Raw genomic sequence first — 22,239 nt, forward strand, 5'->3', positions numbered from 1 at the left:
AACTCGAGCGAGGGCAGGTAGTGTGGATATAAAATGCTTCTCAGTATTACCATAAGCAACAGTATCCCCAATACAATTGACTGCCGAAACCCCCACATCACAGACCGGGGGGTGGGAGGGGTGGAGGAAAAGGTGGGTTCAGTAGTATGACTTTCAGAGGCAACATTAAAAGCCACTTGAGGTAAACGCACAGGTTCATTTGCAAACACTCCAGTTGCTCCCCCACGTCCCACACCCAGACCTTGATAAAATAAAAGTCCTTTACGGTGCTGTGAAGATGCACGTTCTCCAGATTAAATAAATGGGATTCTAACAAAACCAAGTGTGACTTTGTATCAGCTTTGATCCCTTCATACAGTGAAACCAGCACACATAGGACTTCATTAATCTCGGATAAAACCTCAGCATTCAATGAATCTTTGCATTGGTTGAACAGTTTGAGAGCTGCAGAAAGTCATGTAGGTGGCACAAATGCCAGAGAAGAGTTAAAGGAGGCAATTGTTGAATCAATGTTTAGAGAATCTGCTGATTGTATTTCAGGCCTAGTGTTCGGCATACAAATGGAGTCCTCGTCCTCCGTTGCCGCCTCTGATATTTCCACCAAAGAATCTGAATGTTCAGGGGCCACTTGTGATTCTTGAACCAACCCATATACTGGCCGCTCACACAAAAAGGTTGTTTTCTTCAGAATGGGAAAGAAAGCAGTAATCTTTCCAATGTGATCCTGCAGACTGGTCATTACCAAAATGTTCGATGCTTCCACACTGCCCCGTTGGGAAAGGGTCAGTGGAGTTGAAGCTGGGCTTATCAGTTGATTACCCAGGCACACACCGGAAATGTACAAAAGAAAACATCCTGCCAAGCTGGTCTCACTCAGCCTTAAACCTCCTTTATCCAATGACCCTAACATTCTATTTGGCCTATGCGCATCTACATTATCCACAGCAGTCAATACAATCGCCCTGTTACTCCCTCGCAAAGCAAAATCAGTCAGCCACTCGAACTCCTGGTTCACTCCAGAACTACTACAACTACGAAATAAGAAGCACCAGGCAGAACTAGTGTGGCCAAAGAAATCCCTCATACCCACTGAAAAGTGACTTCTCCAAAATTGCCAAGCCCCACAAGCTCGAAATTATATCAGCCGAATCTAAATCCTACAACACTAGAATGTCCCATGCCAGCTCAGGCACCAGAGAGATCTTCACCATTTTCAAGGAACTTGAGAACTCTGCCCCGCCCATCCCCCACCATCATCAATGATGAACCTTGGAGTATTAGCATCCAATTAGCAATGCTCAACAAAATCAATTTGCTAAACTCATAAATCCTGAACAATCAAGCCAACCTCCAAACACACCCCCTCACCTCAGCCCCCACACCCTCTGCCAACCCCCCCAATGCCTGACCCTTCAATTTAATTTCAAAGAGACCTCAATACCAGAAGTCATAGCCATCATCAATAGTTTAAAACCTTCCAGATGTAAAGGAGATGTGTGTCTGGCCTCTTTAATCAAAGACTGCGCTGAATCTCTAGCCCCGCTAATCTCATTCTTTAAGGCCTCCTTCTCAAAGGGCACTATGCCTGCCAGCCTCAAGGAAGCTTGGGTACTCCCCCTTCTAAAAAAACATCCTTATACCATTCTATTCCCACCAATTACAGGCCCATCACTACAGTCACCTTACTGCTAATAATCCCAGATTGGGTGGCCTATTTTCAAGTGCAGAATTTCCTAGAAACCAAAAACATCTCCGGCACAAGGCAGTCCGGTTTCCGCCCGGGCCACGGCATGGAAACAGAACTACTGGACCTAAACAACCAGCTGGATGATATTAGGGACAAGGGTAAGCCTGCACTCCTCCTCCTCCTGGATCTGTCTGCGGCATTCGACTTGGTCAACCATAAAATCCATTGCTACCACCTCACTTCTGCTGCCAGCTTCTCCCCAATGGCTACCGCATCAATCACCTCCTTTCTATAAGGAAGAGCCATGAGAGTATTTGCTGAAAATGCCAGCGGATCTCCTTCCCCTGTCCCATGCGGAGTACCTCAATGCTCATGCATTTCCCCAACGCTCTACAACATCTTCGCAAAGCCTCTCTTCGTCATCCTGGACTCCCACGGCATAGGCTACATGAACTATGCTGACAAAACCCAGATTCTCCTCCCACTCACAGGTAACAATCAGGAGACTCTGACACTCTCAACTTGACCTACTCCACGATTCAGGCCTGGATGGCAACCAACCACCTTTGCCTTAATGGGGACAAAACCAACATCCTCCTAGTTTTACCCCCAGCAATTAAAAAAAAATGAAGCAGTCAATACACAGCCTTCCACATCGATAATATACTGATCCCGGTCTCATCATCAGTAAAAACCCTAGGGGTTTACCTCAGCGCCACTCTCTCCATGTCCCGCCAAGTGAATGCCATTGCATCTTCAGCAGCCTGCGCCATCAAAGTCTTAAACGCCTCACAACCTTTCCTCTCCAAAGACAGCTGCCGAACAATCGCACGAACAATTTTAGCTTCAAGGTTTGACTACTGCAATGGGCTCTTTGCAGGAACTTCCTCCAAAAACCTGCAGAACTCCAATAATGCCCTGCAAGCAGCACTTAACATTCCGAACAAAGAACACATTTCAGCCACTAGAAAAGCCGCTCACTGGCTGCCTATCCATGAATGTATCATGTTGAAGACCCTGACTATCACCCATAAGTGCCTTGCCAACACTGCCCCTCCTACCTTGCCCAAACCATTGCTAAAGTGCAATCCACCACACCATCTAGGATGCCAAATGCTCACTGGCTTCTCCTACCGAAAATCCGAAGAGTAAAAGCAGGAGGCTCAAGCTTCCCCTACATTGCAGCCAAACATTGGGACGCCCACCTACCCTCACTCAGAGCTGAACAATCATACTGGGTTTTCCCTAGAGCTCTAAATTCCCAGCTCTTTGAATAGTCTGTCCTGCCTTTCCCTCTGGAATTGCCTCCATGCAATAGCACCTGTCACACCTGCACAAATTACCTATTCTGTATGTATGAACATATACTTGTAACCAGCGCCTCAATGCCCTCGGGTTGTTTGTGCGCTTTATAAATGAAATAAATGTTTGGCAGTGCTGGCCTCCCTCAGAGATAGAGGTAAAGGCATGGAAATAGGCAACAACATTTTCTGATCGGAAATGGGATCCATATTTGCATCCTGCAACAGGACTTACCCCCCTCCGCTCCTTAGATCATACATGCTCGCACAACAGTAGGATTTACAACTTAGATCAGGGTACTTACAGAGATTCAGGTAATAAAGTCAGAGGCACCAGACGCTCTACGATGTAATTCTGGTCACCTTGCGCACTGTGCCCAGCCATACAGCAAAACTGCAAAACTACACACAGCTCGCACACCACACGTGTACCACGCCGGTTGCTTGTTTTTAAGGGTAGACACGCCTCTCCAACTGTGAAAACGGAAAGCAGACTGCTACATAGAAGTTTTGAGTGCCCAATCCAGCAAGCAGGGCTAGCCTTACTAGGCCAGAGGGAAGCTATTTAAAGAGAAGTGCCTTTCATAATGAAATGTGTGGAAAACATTCCCTGCTAGTAGTCATGGTGCATTTTTAGTTGCAACAGCCCTTTTAGCTACACACTTCAGAAACACAGATAAATGTTAAGGCAACCATGGAGGGTTTTCAGGAAATCACAACCCAAAAAACGTTTTGCCCAAGATCACACCATTCGTTCAAGTGACTCAGCCAGGATTAACACTAAGGTCTGGGTTTTCCACTGTCAGTTTAGCTACTCGAATAAAATGCGCATGGGGGTTATAAAGCCTTGAGCTGAGCACCTTAGCGCTGAACAAAATAAAAAGCAAAAAAAAATGTTTTGGAGGTGATTCTGCGAGGTGTCACTGGCAGCGGTTTTTGGTGTCACTACGAGAGAAATATACAACCTCCAGCAATATCAATTCTTGACCTTGAGATCACTGTGCTGACTGCAGATTAAACATCGGTGGAATAGTAAGCATCATCACTGACTGACACAGATGTAGTATGTAGATGGTTTATGCCGCATTATGCAGGCCAGGCAATTGGGGGGACGATACCTTGTACACATTTGAAGACAACGGTGACAACCTTAAATTTAATTCTAGCTGGTAGTGGGAGACAGTGAAGGTGGCACAGGATTTGGGTAGCATGGGTCCTGTGAAGTGCATTGGTAACAATCTTAGCAATTTTGTTCTGAAGCACCTGGAGTGGAGCCTCTGGATTAGATTTTTCGAGCACCCTTACAGTACAACCACAATATTGGCATGAGGGAGGTTGTAAAATGCAAATATTGCCACTTATTCTGGGTTGTCTTGTCTCGGGCTTGTAGTTGGCTTATATTGGCCATCTCCCCACCCTTGTTCCCTAGTCACATAGCGCCGCGTCTAGCTAAACTAAACATGATACCATGCCTTTTCTCTTAAGAGGAGGAAATTGTATCTGCACTCCCTGGTGAACGTTAGCACCAACAGAATAGTCGATGAAGTAGCAGCACTGCGGCAGCGCCATGGCCATGCATGACTATACATGTGTCTCACAATAGCAGTCCTCTATGTTCCCACAGGAGGGTCTGTAGGATTTCTTCTTGGTGTATTGTGTGTGGGGGATACTTGGGCTACATGCCCACCTACCTCCCTACTACCCTGACCAGTGAATGCAGTGCACTACTACTCAACTCAGTAACGTTCAGTGAGTCGGCCACCTCGCAGACAGTGACGGTCACACAGTGAAATCACTCATTCTGACTGACCTCACCACGCACGCATGCTAGAATCCCTGATCTCACACACGGCTCACAGACCCTCACTGCCAGCACCCACCACCTCACCTCTTCTCTCTGACTGTGCCGTCCTCACGAGCTAACTTCTTGGGGCCAGCGAGTCCGCCAGGCCAGGGTGCCACAGCACGATACATGCACACAATTCGGCAAGGGGGCAGCAGGTAGGCCAGGGGGTGGGGGGTCTGACTGTAGACTGTAGAAGTCAGACTGTCACTCAGGTCCTCAGGACAGGAAGAACATGAAGACTGGTGGTCCCTCCCAGGCAGACCGTACTTGTATCTTCTGGGCTGGGGGGCAGGCTTTGTGGCCAAATTGCTACATTATAGCAAATGTGCCCTGAGCCTGCCTGCCCGAGTTCGCCTGTGTCGATTAAGGTGCCAGAAAGTCTGTCTCAGGTGGGCCCGGCCCCCTGGAAATAAATCGAAACTACAAGCTGTGGCACGAGTGTTAGTGCATATTTCAGCACCCAGTCTTCAGGCCAGCAGCAGGGCACCCAACCTAACACTGCACACCACACGTTGCTATTATGCCATACCTCTGTTTTGCAAAGGGAGCATCAGCAGCCAGGGTGTGGAAAAATGGGCAAAGGACCCGAGGGATGCCCACAGTCCGTTTTAAAATTTTCTTTTTTGGCAAGGTGTAGTAAGGGAGACAGCAGGGATTGTCGCAGTGAACCTTAGAATCCCCCAAATGACGTTCCTGCACATGCTGTAATATTACTTGGATAATATTGGTCACCCGGGTAACACATTTATGTGGTAATAGTTACCTGCTCACAAAAGCAGATAGATATTTTCAGGGGATCAAGTCCTACTAAATAAGTGGGGGGGGGCTCAACATATGTAATGGCAAGTGACGTCACAGGAAGTAAACATGTTAACGTGAAATATGCAAACTTCATAATCTATATTATCAAATGAGATATTTCACTGATGACTAAGCAGATCTTGATGTGGTCTTGTGGTTAAATGCCCCACCTGATTGTCTTAGTATGAATCTCAGCTCCAGCCCTGAGGCTGTACACAGTAAACCAAGTGACATCAGTACAGAATGTTTTAAATTCCTGAAGCACCCACAGGGGACAGCGTCCGCTCTTGGAAAAAAGTGGGGGAACGCTGTCCACTCATGTGTTGCCTCGATTTGACCCCTGGATATTTTGGATATGTTCCTTTAAGCCCATAATAGTGCAGGGGGCTCAACATGCAGTACTTAGAAATACTGCATGTTTTACTGTTAATGCACTAGTCATACTGAGTATCTGGAAGCATGAAAAGTAGTGTCTGGTGGCCTCGATTTGAGCCCTGGATATTTTGGATATGTTCCTTTAAGCCCATAATAGTGCAGGGGGCTCAACATGCAGTACTTAGAAATACTGCATGTTTTACTGTTAATGCACTAGTCATACTGAGTATCTGGAAGCATGAAAAGTAGTGTCTGGTGGCCTCGATTTGAGGCCTGGATATTTTGGATATGTTCCTTTAAGCCCATAATAGTGCAGGGGGCTCAACATGCAGTACTTAGAAATACTGCATGTTTTACTGTTAATGCACTAGTCATACTGAGTATCTGGAAGCATGAAAAGTAGTGTCTGGTGGCCTCGATTTGAGCCCTGGATATTTTGGATATGTTCCTTTAAGCCCATAATAGTGCAGGGGGCTCAACATGCAGTACTTAGAAATACTGCATGTTTTACTGTTAATGCACTAGTCATACTGAGTATCTGGAAGCATGAAAAGTAGTGTCTGGTGGCCTCGATTTGAGCCCTGGATATTTTGGATATGTTCCTTTAAGCCCATAATAGTGCAGGGGGCTCAACATGCAGTACTTAGAAATACTGCATGTTTTACTGTTAATGCACTAGTCATACTGAGTATCTGGAAGCATGAAAAGTAGTGTCTGGTGGCCTCGATTTGAGCCCTGGATATTTTGGATATGTTCCTTTAAGCCCATAATAGTGCAGGGGGCTCAACATGCAGTACTTAGAAATACTGCATGTTTTACTGTTAATGCACTAGTCATACTGAGTATCTGGAAGCATGAAAAGTAGTGTCTGGTGGCTGTCGAGACATCAGGCCCTCTAGAAACTGATGCTGGTGTGTCCGAAGGTTTGCTTTCTTTGATAAATTCCCTAGTCTAGACCCTAGGTTTCATTTTATATACAAATTCAAAATCTGAACAGTTGAGGACTTTAATAGAGTGCTGTGATTGTGAGAGTGGTAAATTGATTCTGAAACAGATCTCATGAGATTCCATGGATCCATCCTGCCCTAGAGGCAGTTATGTTGAAAAACGTTATATCTAATAAGAAAGTATCATAAAACAATGGACAATATATAGAACAATTTAAATACACAATGTTACTGATGTGATAAATTGCCTTTAAAATGTGTACGTCAAAGCAAATATCTGCATGATGAATGTGGTAAAATAATGTCAGTGTGGATAATACACTGCCAAAAGATGCTTGAGGATTCAAGCAGTGACAATGACACGTTGATTAATAATCCCCATGCGGTCAAGAAAAAACTGTGGGAACAGGATTGGGCCAATACAGAAACACAGAAACTCAGCTATTCACTCGTGAAGAATGTGCCAGCAGAAGGAAAAGCATATAATACTTTGTATAAATACCTGGAATTATTTCCAAATAAACAAAAAAGAAATCTACTGATGAAATTTAGGCTAAACCACTTCAAAACTAAAGAAGTGATCATGCGATGGCCTAAGTATGCAAAGTTGTGCTCAAAATGTAGATTCTGTGGCAATCATGAAGAGAATATTAAACATCTAATCTTGTTCTGCAATGCCTTTAAAAACCAAAGAACAAAAATGTTGGGACCTGTATTGGCTCGTAGGCAATCACTAAGTGCAGAAGGTTGGTGGCATGAATGTTTTAATGAATCTATCCCTTGACATTCCTCTTAGCGACAATAGATGAGGAACTTTCTAAAATTGCTGCATAAGAATACTGACTCATGGAAACATGAACTCTCTTTTGATAAAACAATTAAGTTATGAAGTGATGTAAATGATATTTAAAGGTTTATGTAAACCAATAAAAAAAATAATAATAATAATTCTTGTTCACTTATTCAGGTATAATAATCGGAGCTGTCTGTATTTCACGAAATCACAAGAAAAAGAAAGAGAAAAAAGCAAAGCCAAGCGACGCCCAGGCTGAATCCGAAATGGAAAACCTCGGACAATAAAGCTTTATCTAAATTCAGTGTTAGGATGTTTTTTCCATTGTTCTACTTTTCTAAGTTCACCTGCAAATACACTTTTATTTCTATTCAACAAATTGCAAAAACCTGGCCATGTGAACACTCCTGATGTAACACCATCCATAACATATTTTTTTTAACTGAAATAAATACGTTTTTGTTAACATGTGTTTATACTCAACTCCTTGATGCACAGGACCCTTCACAGTTCCTTGATGTCTCTGAAAGTAACATGGGTCCAGCATCGTAAAGATTTACATGGGAGCAGACGAGGAGATGCCCGTGAGCCGATGTAGGCATAGTCGAAATGCGTGTCATCAGGTTAGACATTTAATCTGACAACATGGATATCTACTATTAAATCTATTAGCATTTTATAATTATAATCCATTGGTACTGGCGGGTTGCCGCCAAACTCGTAACACTGTTACGCAGCCTGATATTCTGGTGCCACCGGGACATTACAAGTCCTGGCGGCCCGGGATGTCAGGTGGTGGAAAGTGTAAGTCCCCATTCCTGTGGAGTCCGATAGCACTCCATGGGAAAGGGGATATGGAAGCAATGCCACTGTGTCTAACAGTGCTGGTGCTTCTGTGAAAGCCATGCATGCAGGGGTGTGCGCCCCCAGCAGGTCAGACCTCCCGGGAGCAACAACCCCTACAGGCATACTTGTAGTCTGGCTGTCTGGAAAGGCTGCCGGTATGCTGCTACCGGCACCCTTATTTCCAGACCGCCAGGCTTGTAATGAGGCCTGTTTTATAGTCAATGCATTATCTGCAGGTTCCACCACAAGTGTAGGTCAAAAGTGCACACGTGCAATAGCAGCATAAAAATACAAGGCAGCAATTCACTCAGCTATTTTCACTTAGCTCCCATTTTCTGTTTAAATATGAATGTTTGATGTAAAAAAGGATGTTATTAGGCATTTGCAGTGGGACTACTTAACCTGTAGGACTATTTCACCACCCGGGTGTGGTCGGGGAAGGATACATACCTGATTGGTGGAAGGATACATACCAGGAACTTCTTCCAAGGCTATTTAAACCCCACCCGAACAGCCACACATGCTTCGCGTTGTTCTGCACCTAGCAGCTGGACGCTCACCGTGTCAGCTCCTGCATCCTGACTTCTGCCACGCCTGCCAGCACCCTGGAACACCTGTAAGGGGAGAAAGGAAGAGAATAGGAGAAGAAAAGCCCTTACCTGTCATGATGCCTACCTCTAAGGAGCCAGGCCGGGCCCAGCAACCCCAGAGGCAGACATCATTTTCCCCAGGGAAGTCTCAGCGGGCCCAAGTCGGGGCCCTTTGGACTCAGTCCTGGCGCCTTAGGCGCCAGGCTCATAGCGGACCCCAGTCCTGGCGCCTTAGGCGCCAGGCTCATAGAAGAGGATATGTGTTTAAGTGCTTGGGTGCACACTTACCTGATGCAGACCATGCTGCTTCATCCAGGCCCTCTGAGGCTATATTCCCTGAGGCAGGGGTTCGACCTTGCTGCTACTGGCCCACCGCCCAAGTTGAAGGTCTGAGTGAAGTAATATTGTCCCTTAATGCATGCGGGAGTGCTGTTACTGTTAGGATCGGCCCACCGGCGCGGGGAATAGCACCATTATCACTTGTGATTATATGACGCAGGTTCTATCACCAGGTCGTGGCACTCTCACTTATAAGTGGTACCCATGCCCATCCCCATTTCCTTGCTTTCAACATTCATTTGAAACACCTGTTATTCCCGAAATCAAGGTGTCTGTAAACAATTACAGCACGCTGATGCTTGAAAATGTCTTACCTGTACAAGACAACCAGACATCTCTATGTATTGCCCTACTTGTCTTCACATCACTGAATTGTTTCACACAAGCATCTTCTAAATAAAATGTGCAAGTGGGCATATATTACACTGTTTCAGGCTTATGTGATGCAGGCACTTACTGTGGAGAATACACAGCATGAGGGACTTTGGAATGCGAGAGGCCCTTTTCCAGAGAGCTGATTGGCTGTGCACCCCCACATGAATGCCAAAGGAAGGATGGGTGTCATTGTTGAAACCCCCTACAATGTAACCCCTTGACGACCCACATCCTTGGGGGACAACACTGCCCTGGGCAAAAATCAGTCAAGCATCGACTCATCTGTGGGGATGTTCGCTCAAAAATGTTATGATTTAAAAATGTTGGCCATCCATGTGCAGCAATCACTAAGATTGGTATTTCCCCTGTGCTCTCCCCAACCGACGCTGATCCTACTTAGCTTCACCAGCAGCAAGGTCAGCAAATCATTAGTGACATTCAGGGTGCTGAGATGAAATTCTGATTGTATTCGGCTTTACAGCCTGGATGGGCTCTGCCCTGCCACCCGTGAAGCGAAGCAGGATTGGCCTTGGTTGGTTTGTGGATGGAAGACGTTGACATGCACTGGCCTTGTGACAGGGGGTATAAGCTTCTAATGATGTCAGCATGAGGGTAAGGTCTTATGACTTATCAATGCAGGGGCACTTGAACTTGATGGATCAACGGATAAGATTAGCACAATATGGCGGTTTCCAAAGCATGAGTCTTGCATAGTGCCTGGAGACTGCCCCTGAGTGGTAACAGTGTGTGGTATAAGTCAAGATAACATAACATATGTAAATGTGACAAATCTAAGGTAAGAAGGTTTAGGATCAATAGATGTATGCTGAAAAAGACATGCCGTATCCATTGGGACAATAACATTCCTGAGTGAACTTCCCCTTTAAACTATTGCCACCAGTTGTCTGTTCAGTCCCTTTCATTACCAAATATGCACAACTTGTGCACAATCTATGCTCATACAGTTTATCAATGCATACATTTCTGATCTGCATGTTGGGCAATAGTGCATATTTTCCACATGCATATAATGAAAATGATCTGCTAATATGTATGAAATGCATGCAATGCACGCCATTGTGAATTGATCCAACAGAATGTATTTGCAATTCAGCAATTTTGAACTTCACAGTGTAGAATAAACAGCAACTGAATCAGGCCACTTGCACACTCTGCAATAAAACGGTGTGTTGATGAAAGGCATGGACCATCTTTGGCACCAAATCTATGAAGTCTCATATGCTGAGGGACCATGCACAGAAATGGGAAGAAGTGAAAAGATCTAAAATATAAGCTTTCCTGGTTATAATGTTGACAATAGACCTTTTTCTCTACTGTTTTGAGGACAACCTTGTGTTCCAGAGACATAGGGGAAAAGACGATCAATGCTGGCAAGTTGCCATCTGAAGTATTTTGTTCTGCAAGGTGGTACTGAATTGTACAATAATGGTTTGAGTACATTGGGTGGTAACTTCAGCAGTCTGTGTGCCAAGGAAATGCTCTTCAACATGAACATGTGTACCAGTGGTCTGAGCATTGATTACATGGCCATCAGAGCACACTGGGTTGCTGTTCCTTCCTTTACCAGTCAAGAGTGGTCTGTAAGGGGTCAAGATTAAGACTCAGACACAGTGGCATATTAGGTGTTAGCTATAGACCTTTATTAAAGTAAAACAATGGTTGTAGAAAAGTTCTACCTCGCCCTAACACTATGAGGGGTTTCCCTGCCTCATTGAAACTAAAAGATGTCAGTGTCAGAATGTCCAAATAATTTGATAGTTCTCTCCCCTATGTCCAAAATCTAATCCTGACCGTTACAAACGTAACCTAAGAAATTGTGTGAAGGGGTAAAGTCTTTCAACTGCCCATCTTTAGTGTTCTTCAAGGTTTCAACATGAAGTTCTACAAAGTGCACAAATAAACAAATTAAACGATCCACAAGGTTTCACAACTCTAAGAATGATGGGGGAAGGTTCTCCCTTCCCCTGAGGTTTCAGCTTATCTTCAGCTCTCAACCACAGTTTTTTCTTCTTTACCAATCAATCACTTTTCCATCCCCACATCCTCTTTTTTGCTTTCCCTTATGCTTTCACACACTTTCAAGAGGTTGTCCTCAAAGTCTTTATCATGATTGAATGTACGTCGCTGACTCGAAATCCTCCTGACTGGTATAGTCTCCTGCCAGGACTTTGCAGCATTCAACCCTCCTTCTAAGTGCAGTTCTCCAGACTCGCCACAGGCTACCTGGTATATTCTCCTGCTAGACTTTATTCTCAACACGCTCTTTTTCTTTGGGTGTGTGTCTTTATACTCGCCAACATAGTTCACAATATAGCTCTTTGGAATCCGTAAAGGGGTATTAGTATTCCCTTTTCTGCAACACACTTTCATTTATAGGGGTTTTGAGCCCCAAGCTTTCTCAATCCTTCTTTCTTTTCATTGGTATACTCTCCTGCCAGGGTATTGTACCTTGTTCCTAAAAAAGGGGTATGCACCATCCCTTTTTATCCTTTATCTTCTTTCCCCTCTTTTACTTGCCTGACAGGGTATCATCACTTTCTTGTTTGGGTGTGAGTCCCAGACTCACTGTTTGCCTGGTTCACTAACATGCCAGGGATTTTCCGCTCTTTGTACACTTTCTCTTTTATCCAGCTCACAACACTTCTTCAATATTGGGTCAGCAACCCTTTTGTCATGAACTGGTGAACCCTCCCGAGCCTCCTCCACACCTGGGTCTTCGGTGGAGCTGTTGTGGTCTTCTGATCTTTTCTTCCTTCGAGGCTTCTTGGATTCTTTGGACTTCTTTTCCTTAACCTTCTTTTCCTTCTTGTCGTAGATGTAGGGAAGAGTTCCCCCGGAGGCCACCTTGGCCTGAAAAGGATACCAAGCCAAAGGGAACCCCCGAGGAGCAAGCACCCGAAATCAGGGAAAAAGCCTTCCGCACAAAAAACCCTGGCTTAGTTGAAATACAGTAGTGTTTGTAGATATGGTCTTCAGTAGGCAAGTACTCCGATGGGTGATGAGTAACTGGATAAAAGGAGGAGTGATTTCTTCCTTGAAACCCAATGAGGTTCAGATAGAATACAGTGTTTGTAAATCTGTCCAAGCGGTAGACTGGCGAATTTTCAGTAGATATAGTTCCTCCCCGAATTAGAATATCCAAAGCAGAATGCAGAACCCCTATACCTAGGGTTTACAGGACTCAACTTGGTGAGAAGAGCCTGCTGTGAGATAGATTGTCCAGCTGACAAAGAAATAAAAATTCATAGTCCGGAAGGAGCCCGCCGGAGCGACGAATGAATGAGAAAGAACACCTTGCAAGCGCGAGGAAGGAGAGCCAAGTCAATAATGGAACAAAGAACAGGTACATGTTAAAGACGTGGAAGGGCAGATAGAACACAAGAGAGCAATACCAAAATAGAATCAGTAAATTCAGAATCCCAGAATTAAGGTCTTGGTGGAAAACAAGGAAACGCTAGACTGATACAAAGTAGCAGGTAAGTCAGAAAAAAAGAAAGAATGTCTGCATAGAAGCAGAAGAGAAAGCCCACCAGACGCCACAAGAACCAGGGCTAAAACCGCAGAGTGTGGAGGAAAGGCGAGACCAGTGACAAGAAATACAGAGAGGGAAAACACAGTACCAGGACGGCACCGGCCGAGAACCGCAGAGGGAAACAAACAGACTGTAGCTAAGAATACTACAGGGAAATGCTAAAGAGGTAACAGCAGCGTAGTCGAACCAAGACGGATACAACGCACGTGCTGCTAACACGGCTCATTGATATTGCTGCTGTGGCCTGCTGTGGCTATCTTGGGAAAGAACTAGATCGCTAACTGCGGTGCAGATACTACATAACGGTCCTATGCTGGAACCTCCAACGCTGCCAGATCTTCTACGGTTGAGGCAAGACACCTTTATTATTAACTATTAACTCATCTTCCTTTATTTAGGGTCTTGCTCTGAATAATGTTCAGGTCTGCAATAGTTCCACTTCTTTTGCTTGGGCTCTTTCTCTCAACAATGTATGTATCAGTAATAATTGCACTGCCTTTACTTAGGCTCTTTCTCTCAACAACATTTGTATCAGTAATAATTACAATGCCTTTACTTATGAACTTTCAACAATTTTCGCATTGGTAATAATTCCACTGTCTTTACATAGTGCGCCGTACACAGCATTTGCCCATAAGCACCTCACTAACCCTCTCACTCTCCCTGTGCTTACCAGCTCTGGATGCTGTCTTCAGCATTCCTCTTGTTTCACCGGCGACTGTGCTCCCAGTCCACTGACTTATAGTGCACCTTGTGAGTTATTCGCTTCCCACTTTGCATTCCTCTGTGTTCGGCAGGTCCAGCTGTCCGTAACAGAAAAGCAGTGAACTTCTCCTGACCTGGTTCCTCTGCACACCATGCCCATTGGTCTCTGCACTGCACTCTGCAGTCTGCTCCCCTCCGACGTCCTTCACAGTGTCAGCACAAGTCAAGTGCCTCTCCAGTCTCTAGCTCCCTCATTCTCCTGATCTCGGTTCACCTGTGCCCTTTTTAAATGTCCCAGTCTTTGTTGGCTTACCGTGTCTAGTCATCCTCATTACTCCATCCCTCTTCCTCGTCGCAGTACTAAAAAAGAGGTGGTGGGGTAAATGAGGTTCTGGGGTACAAAAACTTGGAAAGTCATTATCTATAAACAATAAGCCATGAAGGAATGTTGCAAAGACACATGGTTGTCACTAAAAGCTATGACTGAAGGGTTGTCTCCCACGTGGTCCTCCTGCAGAAAGGCCCCCTTGGGGTCTGTGTGAGGTAGCTTCTGCTTTTCCCTGGCCACATAGGGAGAGATTCTCCCCAGGGAAGGAGTGATGGTATCACCAGATTCGTTGACATGATTTGTGCAAGAACAAAGGCTATTTGCTTGGCTCAGGATAAAGTATGCCACAGCAAGAAGCAACTGCAAGGAACGAAAGGAGTCGAAGACGATAAGCCATGTGCATAAGACATGTTTCTCTCAGATTAAATAAAGTGAATAAATATGAGTGTCAATTATTGAACAATCAAAGATGCAGAGAGCACATTCAGGACGGAGCAGCCAAGTCTCCAGAGGTCAAGAGGAGCAATAGCACCCAATATAATTTAATCAAATAGCACTGAATAGAAGTACAGAATGGACAAAATCGTGGTCCCTTCACATGTGGTTTAAAACCAAAAGACAAGGCATATTCATAAAGCTCCAGGCGAAGATAGAAATGTACCTTCACTCCCAAAGTCCCAAGGAAGAAAACGGCCAGCAAGGTCAAGTACAAAGAAGAAGTCTTGGTTTAGGGCCTAAATGATGTGAGAAGGTAGGCTAATTAGATAAGAAGCGCAGTTGTCTGACGTTCCCCTGCACCTGGGTTTCATTGCTTACATGCTGCTAATGAGCTGAATGTCCAAGGTGGGAAGAGAGTGCCAACAAATCGTGAGGGTCTACCTAATGATGATATATTGTTGCAGAAGCCTATCTGCTGCCGTTATCATGCTAGTATCTGTATTTTACGCAGTTAGCGGGTGTTTAATGCGTGTCTACCAGATAAGGGGTAGCAAAGATGATAATAACACTTATATGAACTATAGGTATATATGTTTCCTTAACCAATCCCTCCACCCAATAGGTTTGTACTGTTTGCCACATAGGATGACGTTATAGCTGATGTATAATGAGGCATTAAACCTTTTTTGTAATGCAAATGCGCTGAGAGTGTGTGAGCTACAATCTATTTGTTTGTCAGGTTTCCCTACTTTATTAAATTGATAATAAAGTAGTATTTTGCCATATTCTTTGAGTCTGTCTGGTTATTTGGGCCTGTGATCATTTATTTGGTAATTCCGTTTGGCAATTGGAACGCTCCAGGTGCTATTGCACATTTTGGTAGCAGTGCAGATGGTCCAGATCCAGACGCTCCAATTTTTGACGTCTTCCACCAGAACATCGCAGAGTTGCCTGTGGGGAGCGGAGAAAACACACGTGTGAAACGAGATGGCCGACAGGTGCCTCTTTGAAGAAATTCCTGTCTGGTCCCCACGGGCACCCCGTGGACTGAAGGCAAACTGGTTGATTGGGGAAGAGTCAAACTGAGCAACGGATGTAAGTAGAAAAAATAAAGTGGCAAATAAAAGGGGAGGGATTGTATTGTAAGTGTAAATGTATATAGTAAGGAAATGGGAACATAATTTATTTTAAGAGAGTTTACCTCAATTCCTATTCTCAAGGAGTTAAAAGATAACGCATTACACTCCAAGTGGGGTATTTTTAGAGAGGATTCCTGAGGCAAGACCGACATGAAGAATGTTTTTCACACTCAAAAATGGATTAGAACAGAGATGAGATACCATTTCTAGAAAAAGTAAAGAAAGACGATCATAGAATGTGTTGTTCACATATTGTTGGGGCTGTGAATATGTTAGTGTAGTTGTGATAAAATAGTTTGTTTAACTAGAAACATAGAACAATAGTAATAATTAGGCTGTTTATCAGACCCCAAAAACAAGTGATTGACGTCAATCATAGGAGGTAAACAGTTGAGAAAAAATAAAGCAAAATAAGATTTTTAGGATGTCAATAATAAAACAGCAGGATATCAAGAATCGATAGAACTATAATAAAGGAGCAAATAGAGTATTATTGTGCAGGTCTGAAAATTGGTTGAAGAATTGTTTTTGGGAAATGGGCGGCGATTGGTGGTGCTTGCCCGAATTGATTGTTGTCATATAATTCATAAAGGTAATAGCAGAAAAAAAGGTCCAGTAAGTATTGACAGTTAAAAACGACTTGTCATGATGGAGGACACTCCTCTTTTACATTTGTGCAAAACATTACTGAGTTACACACCTAAGATTAGGAAATATCATGCTGAATGGGTAAAAGGCACGGCTGACAAAATGTTCATGCCTTGGTCTCAAGAGGGTTCCCTTTCAAGAACAGTATTGCGACACATGACAACATATTTACATGCTGTATACATAGGGAAGAAGCTTCAAAAAAGGTTAGCTATGTTAGAGCTATGGAAAATGTACAAGAGCAAGAGAGAAGACCCACCCCATAGGGAGTGGATGCTTAATCAGCATCAGGGAGAGGGCACAGCGCCCTCGACGTCTCTTTCTCCTTCTGAAGACAAGAGTACAGACACTGAGAAACAGGGATTCTATCCTTTAAAAGAGTTAAAAGCAGCAGTGGGCAGGGCCATCTTAAGAACTGTGGGGGCCCAGGGCATGGACACCTCTGGGGCCCCCCTCCAACAGACCAAAGGAATTCATGGATATAGAATATCTAGTGCGCCGCACCCCGTATCACGATAACAACCCATAGCTTGATATGCTGCATCACAGAGATCAAAATAAACATGGTAAACTCCCATTCAGATACCTTACCTTCTTCTTGTTGTAATCAGAGTGATACACAAGTAGCATGTCAAGGGCAACATTATCAGTCTACGACAAGGGTACTTGCGTTCAAGCCTAGTTACAGCAAACATTTCATCAATAGCAGCCATGTTGAAGGTATACTGGACATAGTATAAGACAGATTTTATAACAAAAGTGCACATAATCCAGAATAGTCAAACGACTCAGTTTAGATGCCTCAGAGACAGCAAAAGTGCTTAAGCATGAATATAGGTGACCAAGGGAGGCAAGGATAAAACTACACATACCATAGCATTGAGAGTGGATGACGATTTGAAGATACCAGGAAGGTGTCTGTATCCAGACAGACTGAAATTAGAAGTGGGACATGGTTTTCAAGCAGTGTTGCCATTCGAGAGTAAAGAAACAGGTGGCTGTGGTGTGTAATATATCAATGCGCACTATCATTATAGAGAAAGCAACTCCATATTGCTAACTCAGGACTGTGAGACTTGTCCTTGGCCTCAAGCCCTGGGATCGTATCTCTCCAGCTTTGAAATCTCTCCATTGGCACCCAGTGGATGCAAGGATTAAATTCAAAACCCTCTGCATTGTCCACAAGGCTTTCTGGGGCCTGGGTCCAAAATACCTTCAGCTATCCCTCCGCAAATACCTCCCCTCTAAAGCTCTTCGCTCCTCTACCTCAAACTCCCTCACGGTCAGTTGTTTTTCAAAGAAACAAGCTGGGGGTAGATCTGTCTTCAGCTGGGGCCTCCCTGTGGAAAAGCCTCCCTGCCACTCTAAAACTTGAGGAGAACCATCTCTGGTTCCGGAAGCACCTCAAGACCTTCCTCTTTTCTTCTTCCTTTGCTCCCCCACTCCCCTGCTGATCTGTTCTCTCTTGGCACCTGGCCACCCTCTGTCTTCCGGGCCCAGGTACCTGCTCACCCTGCCACCCTCCCGCACGTCCTCCAGGCCACCCCTTGCACTGGAGTCTGTATCTGTACCCATATAGCCCCCCCTTTTCTTCCTGCACTTGTCAGACCTACCCTGTCTGCTGCCTTAAACCTAGCACTTGCAAATTGCTGGCTGCACTACCACTCTTTGTTGCCTTTATTATTTATTTATTGTTATTTATCTGTTTCTCCTCTGCTTCGCACTTTCCACTTCTCCCCCCTTCCAAGCACTTTTCCCCTCCCCCTATCCCATGCACTTGCACATTCTCAATGTCACTGGGCCTAATAAAATCGGTGTTTTGTTCTGCCCTGTTCCTCTCCCTTCCCTTGTCACGCTCTGAAACACTTGTGTACGAGCGCGATAGAAATAAAATATCAATACCAATATCATATATAGCCAGTGAAACCATGGGTGAGTCTTTTTTAAAGATCATACCCTGAGAACGAAATCACTCTGAAGGGCTGACAATTTTGAAAGGTTTAGGGACTTGCAATTTTGACAGGTGAGGAAATACAAGATTAAATGAGATACCCAGGATCACACATTCACTAAGAAGTGAAGCTGGGATTTGTGCCTACTCTTCAATTTCTGCTCTTTACCAATTTATTTTATAGTTTTTACCTTAAACTAAAATGAACCCATTTTACAGAACTGACTTGGAAAATATGAAAATAACATAACCAAATATAAATAATTTACAAAACAAAACGTTATAGACACATATGCAAAATGGGAATGATTCTAGCTTCATTGTCTCCATCATCAAGGAAAGCATATAAATACCAGCATACTAATGGATGAGATCTTAAACGATTTCAGATAGGTTTCTCTTTTGCGTGTGCAATGGTATTTTAATGGTATTTAAAAACGGGCAGACAAACCTTTGAATTGTACAAAAAAGCAAACCGTTTTGTTGTCACATAAGCAGACCTTAAAATATGCTTGTAAGAAGCCTGCAATATCTGGTCTGCTCTCTTCTGTCTAGAACTTCTTCCACTCAAATGGCCTACATGATAGGAAAGACCAGGTAATTGGCCAAACAATGCCACCAGTATGTGAGAACCAAACCTTTTCATAGAAGGCAGTACAGTACTGTCAGTGATATAAGATTTGTCCATGATCACTGTATCGTCTGTTGGTAAAGCCAGGATCCAAGCATGAGCGCTTTGGTTTCACAGTCTGGAATTTGGATACATAAACACCTCTAACACTTTATTGTCATCAATGGAGGTGCCTACCCAGGTTTTACAACTCCTCATCTAAACCAACCAATTTCTAGAACTTCACCATACAGACACTATGTTAGGTTATAACAACTGCTATCTAGTACAGGTACATTGGTGATGATAACACCTGGAGTGCTATATAACAAAGTACACATACATGCAGGCTTAACAACTTCATACATTCGAAACACTGAGTCGGCCTTGCTGGAATTTGGTAATGTAATCTTGCATATGAACACAGATCTCTGCAATGAGTGCTTAACACACTGAGCTATCCTCTGAGCTATTGGGGCACTCACATTTATCAATATGTATTTCAACTTTGGCTATTGCACATGGTCAATTTAATTCCCACAGAAAGGTGAGAATGCTACAGGTGTTGTGCCACGCAAACTATGTATACCACAGTGAACATAGCATTACAGGAAGAAAAGATCAGATCAAAATGTGCTTGTCAACAACAAACAGAAAATAGGTTTAGCCATAGCAGCACACCATAGAAAATCCTGATGTGTAATACTTAATTTTGTTGTCTTGGGGAAAATGACTTTAAAAAAATGCTCCTTCTTGGGGCCCCCTCCATGGTGGGGGCCCGGGGCAAGTGCCCCTTTTGCCCTCCCGCAAAGACGTCTCTGGCAGTGGGGTATATTAATTTGATATATGCACCCCCTGCTTACAGCAGTGAAGATACTACAGAAAAAAGTAAGATTAAAGAACACGAATATATGTTTGGATGTAGTCAAAATGAGGAGCCTAATGAGAGAAGGGTTAGACTGATAGCGATAGAAAAAGAGGCTAAGAGACAAAGGGGAGAGAAAGAGAAAGAGAAAGCCAGCGAAATAGCAATTGTACAGAATGAGTGGATGAGAGGTCTGATACTACTCAAGTTAGACAGAAAGGGTATCCATGAAGTTAAAGAAAGAGAAGAAAGAGAGGAACTGGAAAGAAAGGAAAGAGAACAAGAAAGGGCATACAAAAATGAGAAGAAAAAGAGAGAAAGCAAAAGGAAGAACGAAGATGGTATGAAGAGCAGGTAAAAGAAAGAGAGAGAAAAGATGGTGAGAAGAAGAAACGTGAGGAATAGAAACACAGAGATTGAAAGAAAGAAGGTTCAAAAGAAGGTGAGAGAAAGAAGAGAAGAGGCAGATGAGAAGAAGGGTAGAGGAAAAACAAAAGGAAATGAGAGGAAGTAGAGGTCAAAGGGAAGACAAAATAGATCTCATCGTTAATAGATGTGTAATATCAGTTGAAGAATGAGAACGATGGGAGGAAGAGAGAAGGTTGTAACTGCCCAGCAGAGAAGTGCACGACATACCTAGAGCACCGGCATGTGCTGGTGAGGATGAGGCAGAATACATAGGGAAAAGGATTGTGGACTGATATAGACATATGACAAAAAAACATGGTTATGAGACCAGAGGGAGTATCGAAGGATCTCTACCGAGAGACCAAGTGATAGATCAGATGATGTAATGATGGACATGCATAGAACGCTGACCTTAAGCAGACTAGATCTTGATGAGGAGGAAAGGAATAACAGCCATACTAGTTGGGGTATAATGATGTCAGAAGAAGAAAGGGAGGACAACGAGAGAGCGGGAGGAGAGGACGCATGTGGTTCTTCGATAGATCCAGACATAGAAAAAGCGGTAGACTGGTCAGATTTAAAAGAACCGGAAATAAAAACACCAGAGCCTATATCATACCCTGAGTGACCACAAGGATGATCGAATAGTGTAGGGAAAATGTCCCCACCTTATGTAAGTATATTGAGGTAATTGCCAGGACGAGACGAACAGGCGAAACTAGGCCTACCTGAAAGACAAGAAGCATAGGTGGGTACGATTGTAGAACAGGATTTACACAAGTCCTCTTTTTAGAGAAAGGGGGAGGACGACCACAATATATACTGTGGCTGCAGATGGATAAAGATAATTTAAAATGCAATTTACCTAGTTTGAACACAGGAGCGGATAAATGGATTAATGAGTCAGAAAGAATGGCAGCGGGAATGATATTAGCCATGGGTGACATAAAAGGCCTACTAGCAGCTATTCTAGGGCAGAGAGCTGACGACATTTAGAGATGAGCTGGATATGCGAGTGTGACAGCGCAAAACACGACACACAATGAGCACCATTTAAAGGAATAGTGCGCTCAAAAATATTATTGTCCCGAGGGTTCGGGCATGTGTTTTTAACTATACGTTGATCGATCGCACAAACGTTTTCCTCTTTTGTGCACATGCGAAATCAGGCAGCAGGGCGCAGCCATCTTGTGATAATCTGATCAGTTGCCCAAGGTGGACTGCCCTGGCGGCACTAAATCATATCCCCTGCCCCTGAGGCTCACATCACCAAACTTAGTGATATTCTCTGCCTATCTCCATGACGTTACTGGGCAGCATAGCTAAACGCGCCCAGTCATCACCTACGTGACGTGACGCACGTGAAATCAACACACATCAACCCACAACACATCGTGTCACAATACGGAATACAAAACTTTACTTTAAAAGGAAATAGCAAAACAGTGCCATTTTTAAAGTACTTTTATTTAACAATCAACACATCAACTACATCCGACGATTGCCATATTCAATGAAATGGGTAACTTTTTACTTTTTTCTCGTTTTTTTCTCAGTCCACAAATGTTTGTCGTGAGTCACACAGTGTTCCTTTTGGTAGGTAAAAGAATTGCATCAGACGCGCCGTGAATCGCAAGGCTTGGGCATCAGCTTGGCGCTAGTCCACCATAAACGATGTCAGCTTGCTCCTTATT

At 43.9% G+C, this 22,239-nt stretch overlaps 1 protein-coding gene across 4 annotated transcripts in view; it reads left to right on the top strand.

Annotated features, from left to right (window-relative positions):
- The window catches only part of CDH17 (cadherin 17), a 440,636-nt gene extending 432,420 nt beyond the window's left edge, over positions 1-8,216 (top strand). For all 4 annotated transcript variants that reach the window (XM_069621361.1, XM_069621360.1, XM_069621359.1 and 1 more), the window contains exon 18: positions 7,925-8,216. In XM_069621361.1, coding sequence (XP_069477462.1) covers positions 7,925-8,037 — 113 coding nt within the window. In that variant the 3' untranslated portion in view covers positions 8,038-8,216. The remainder of the gene's footprint in view (positions 1-7,924) is intronic.
- The last annotated feature ends 14,023 nt before the right edge of the window (positions 8,217-22,239 follow it).

Source organism: Ambystoma mexicanum, chromosome 5q (assembly GCF_040938575.1).
Source record: "Ambystoma mexicanum isolate Mex_15411 chromosome 5q, UKY_AmexF1_1, whole genome shotgun sequence".
Lineage (NCBI taxonomy): Eukaryota > Metazoa > Chordata > Amphibia > Caudata > Ambystomatidae > Ambystoma > Ambystoma mexicanum.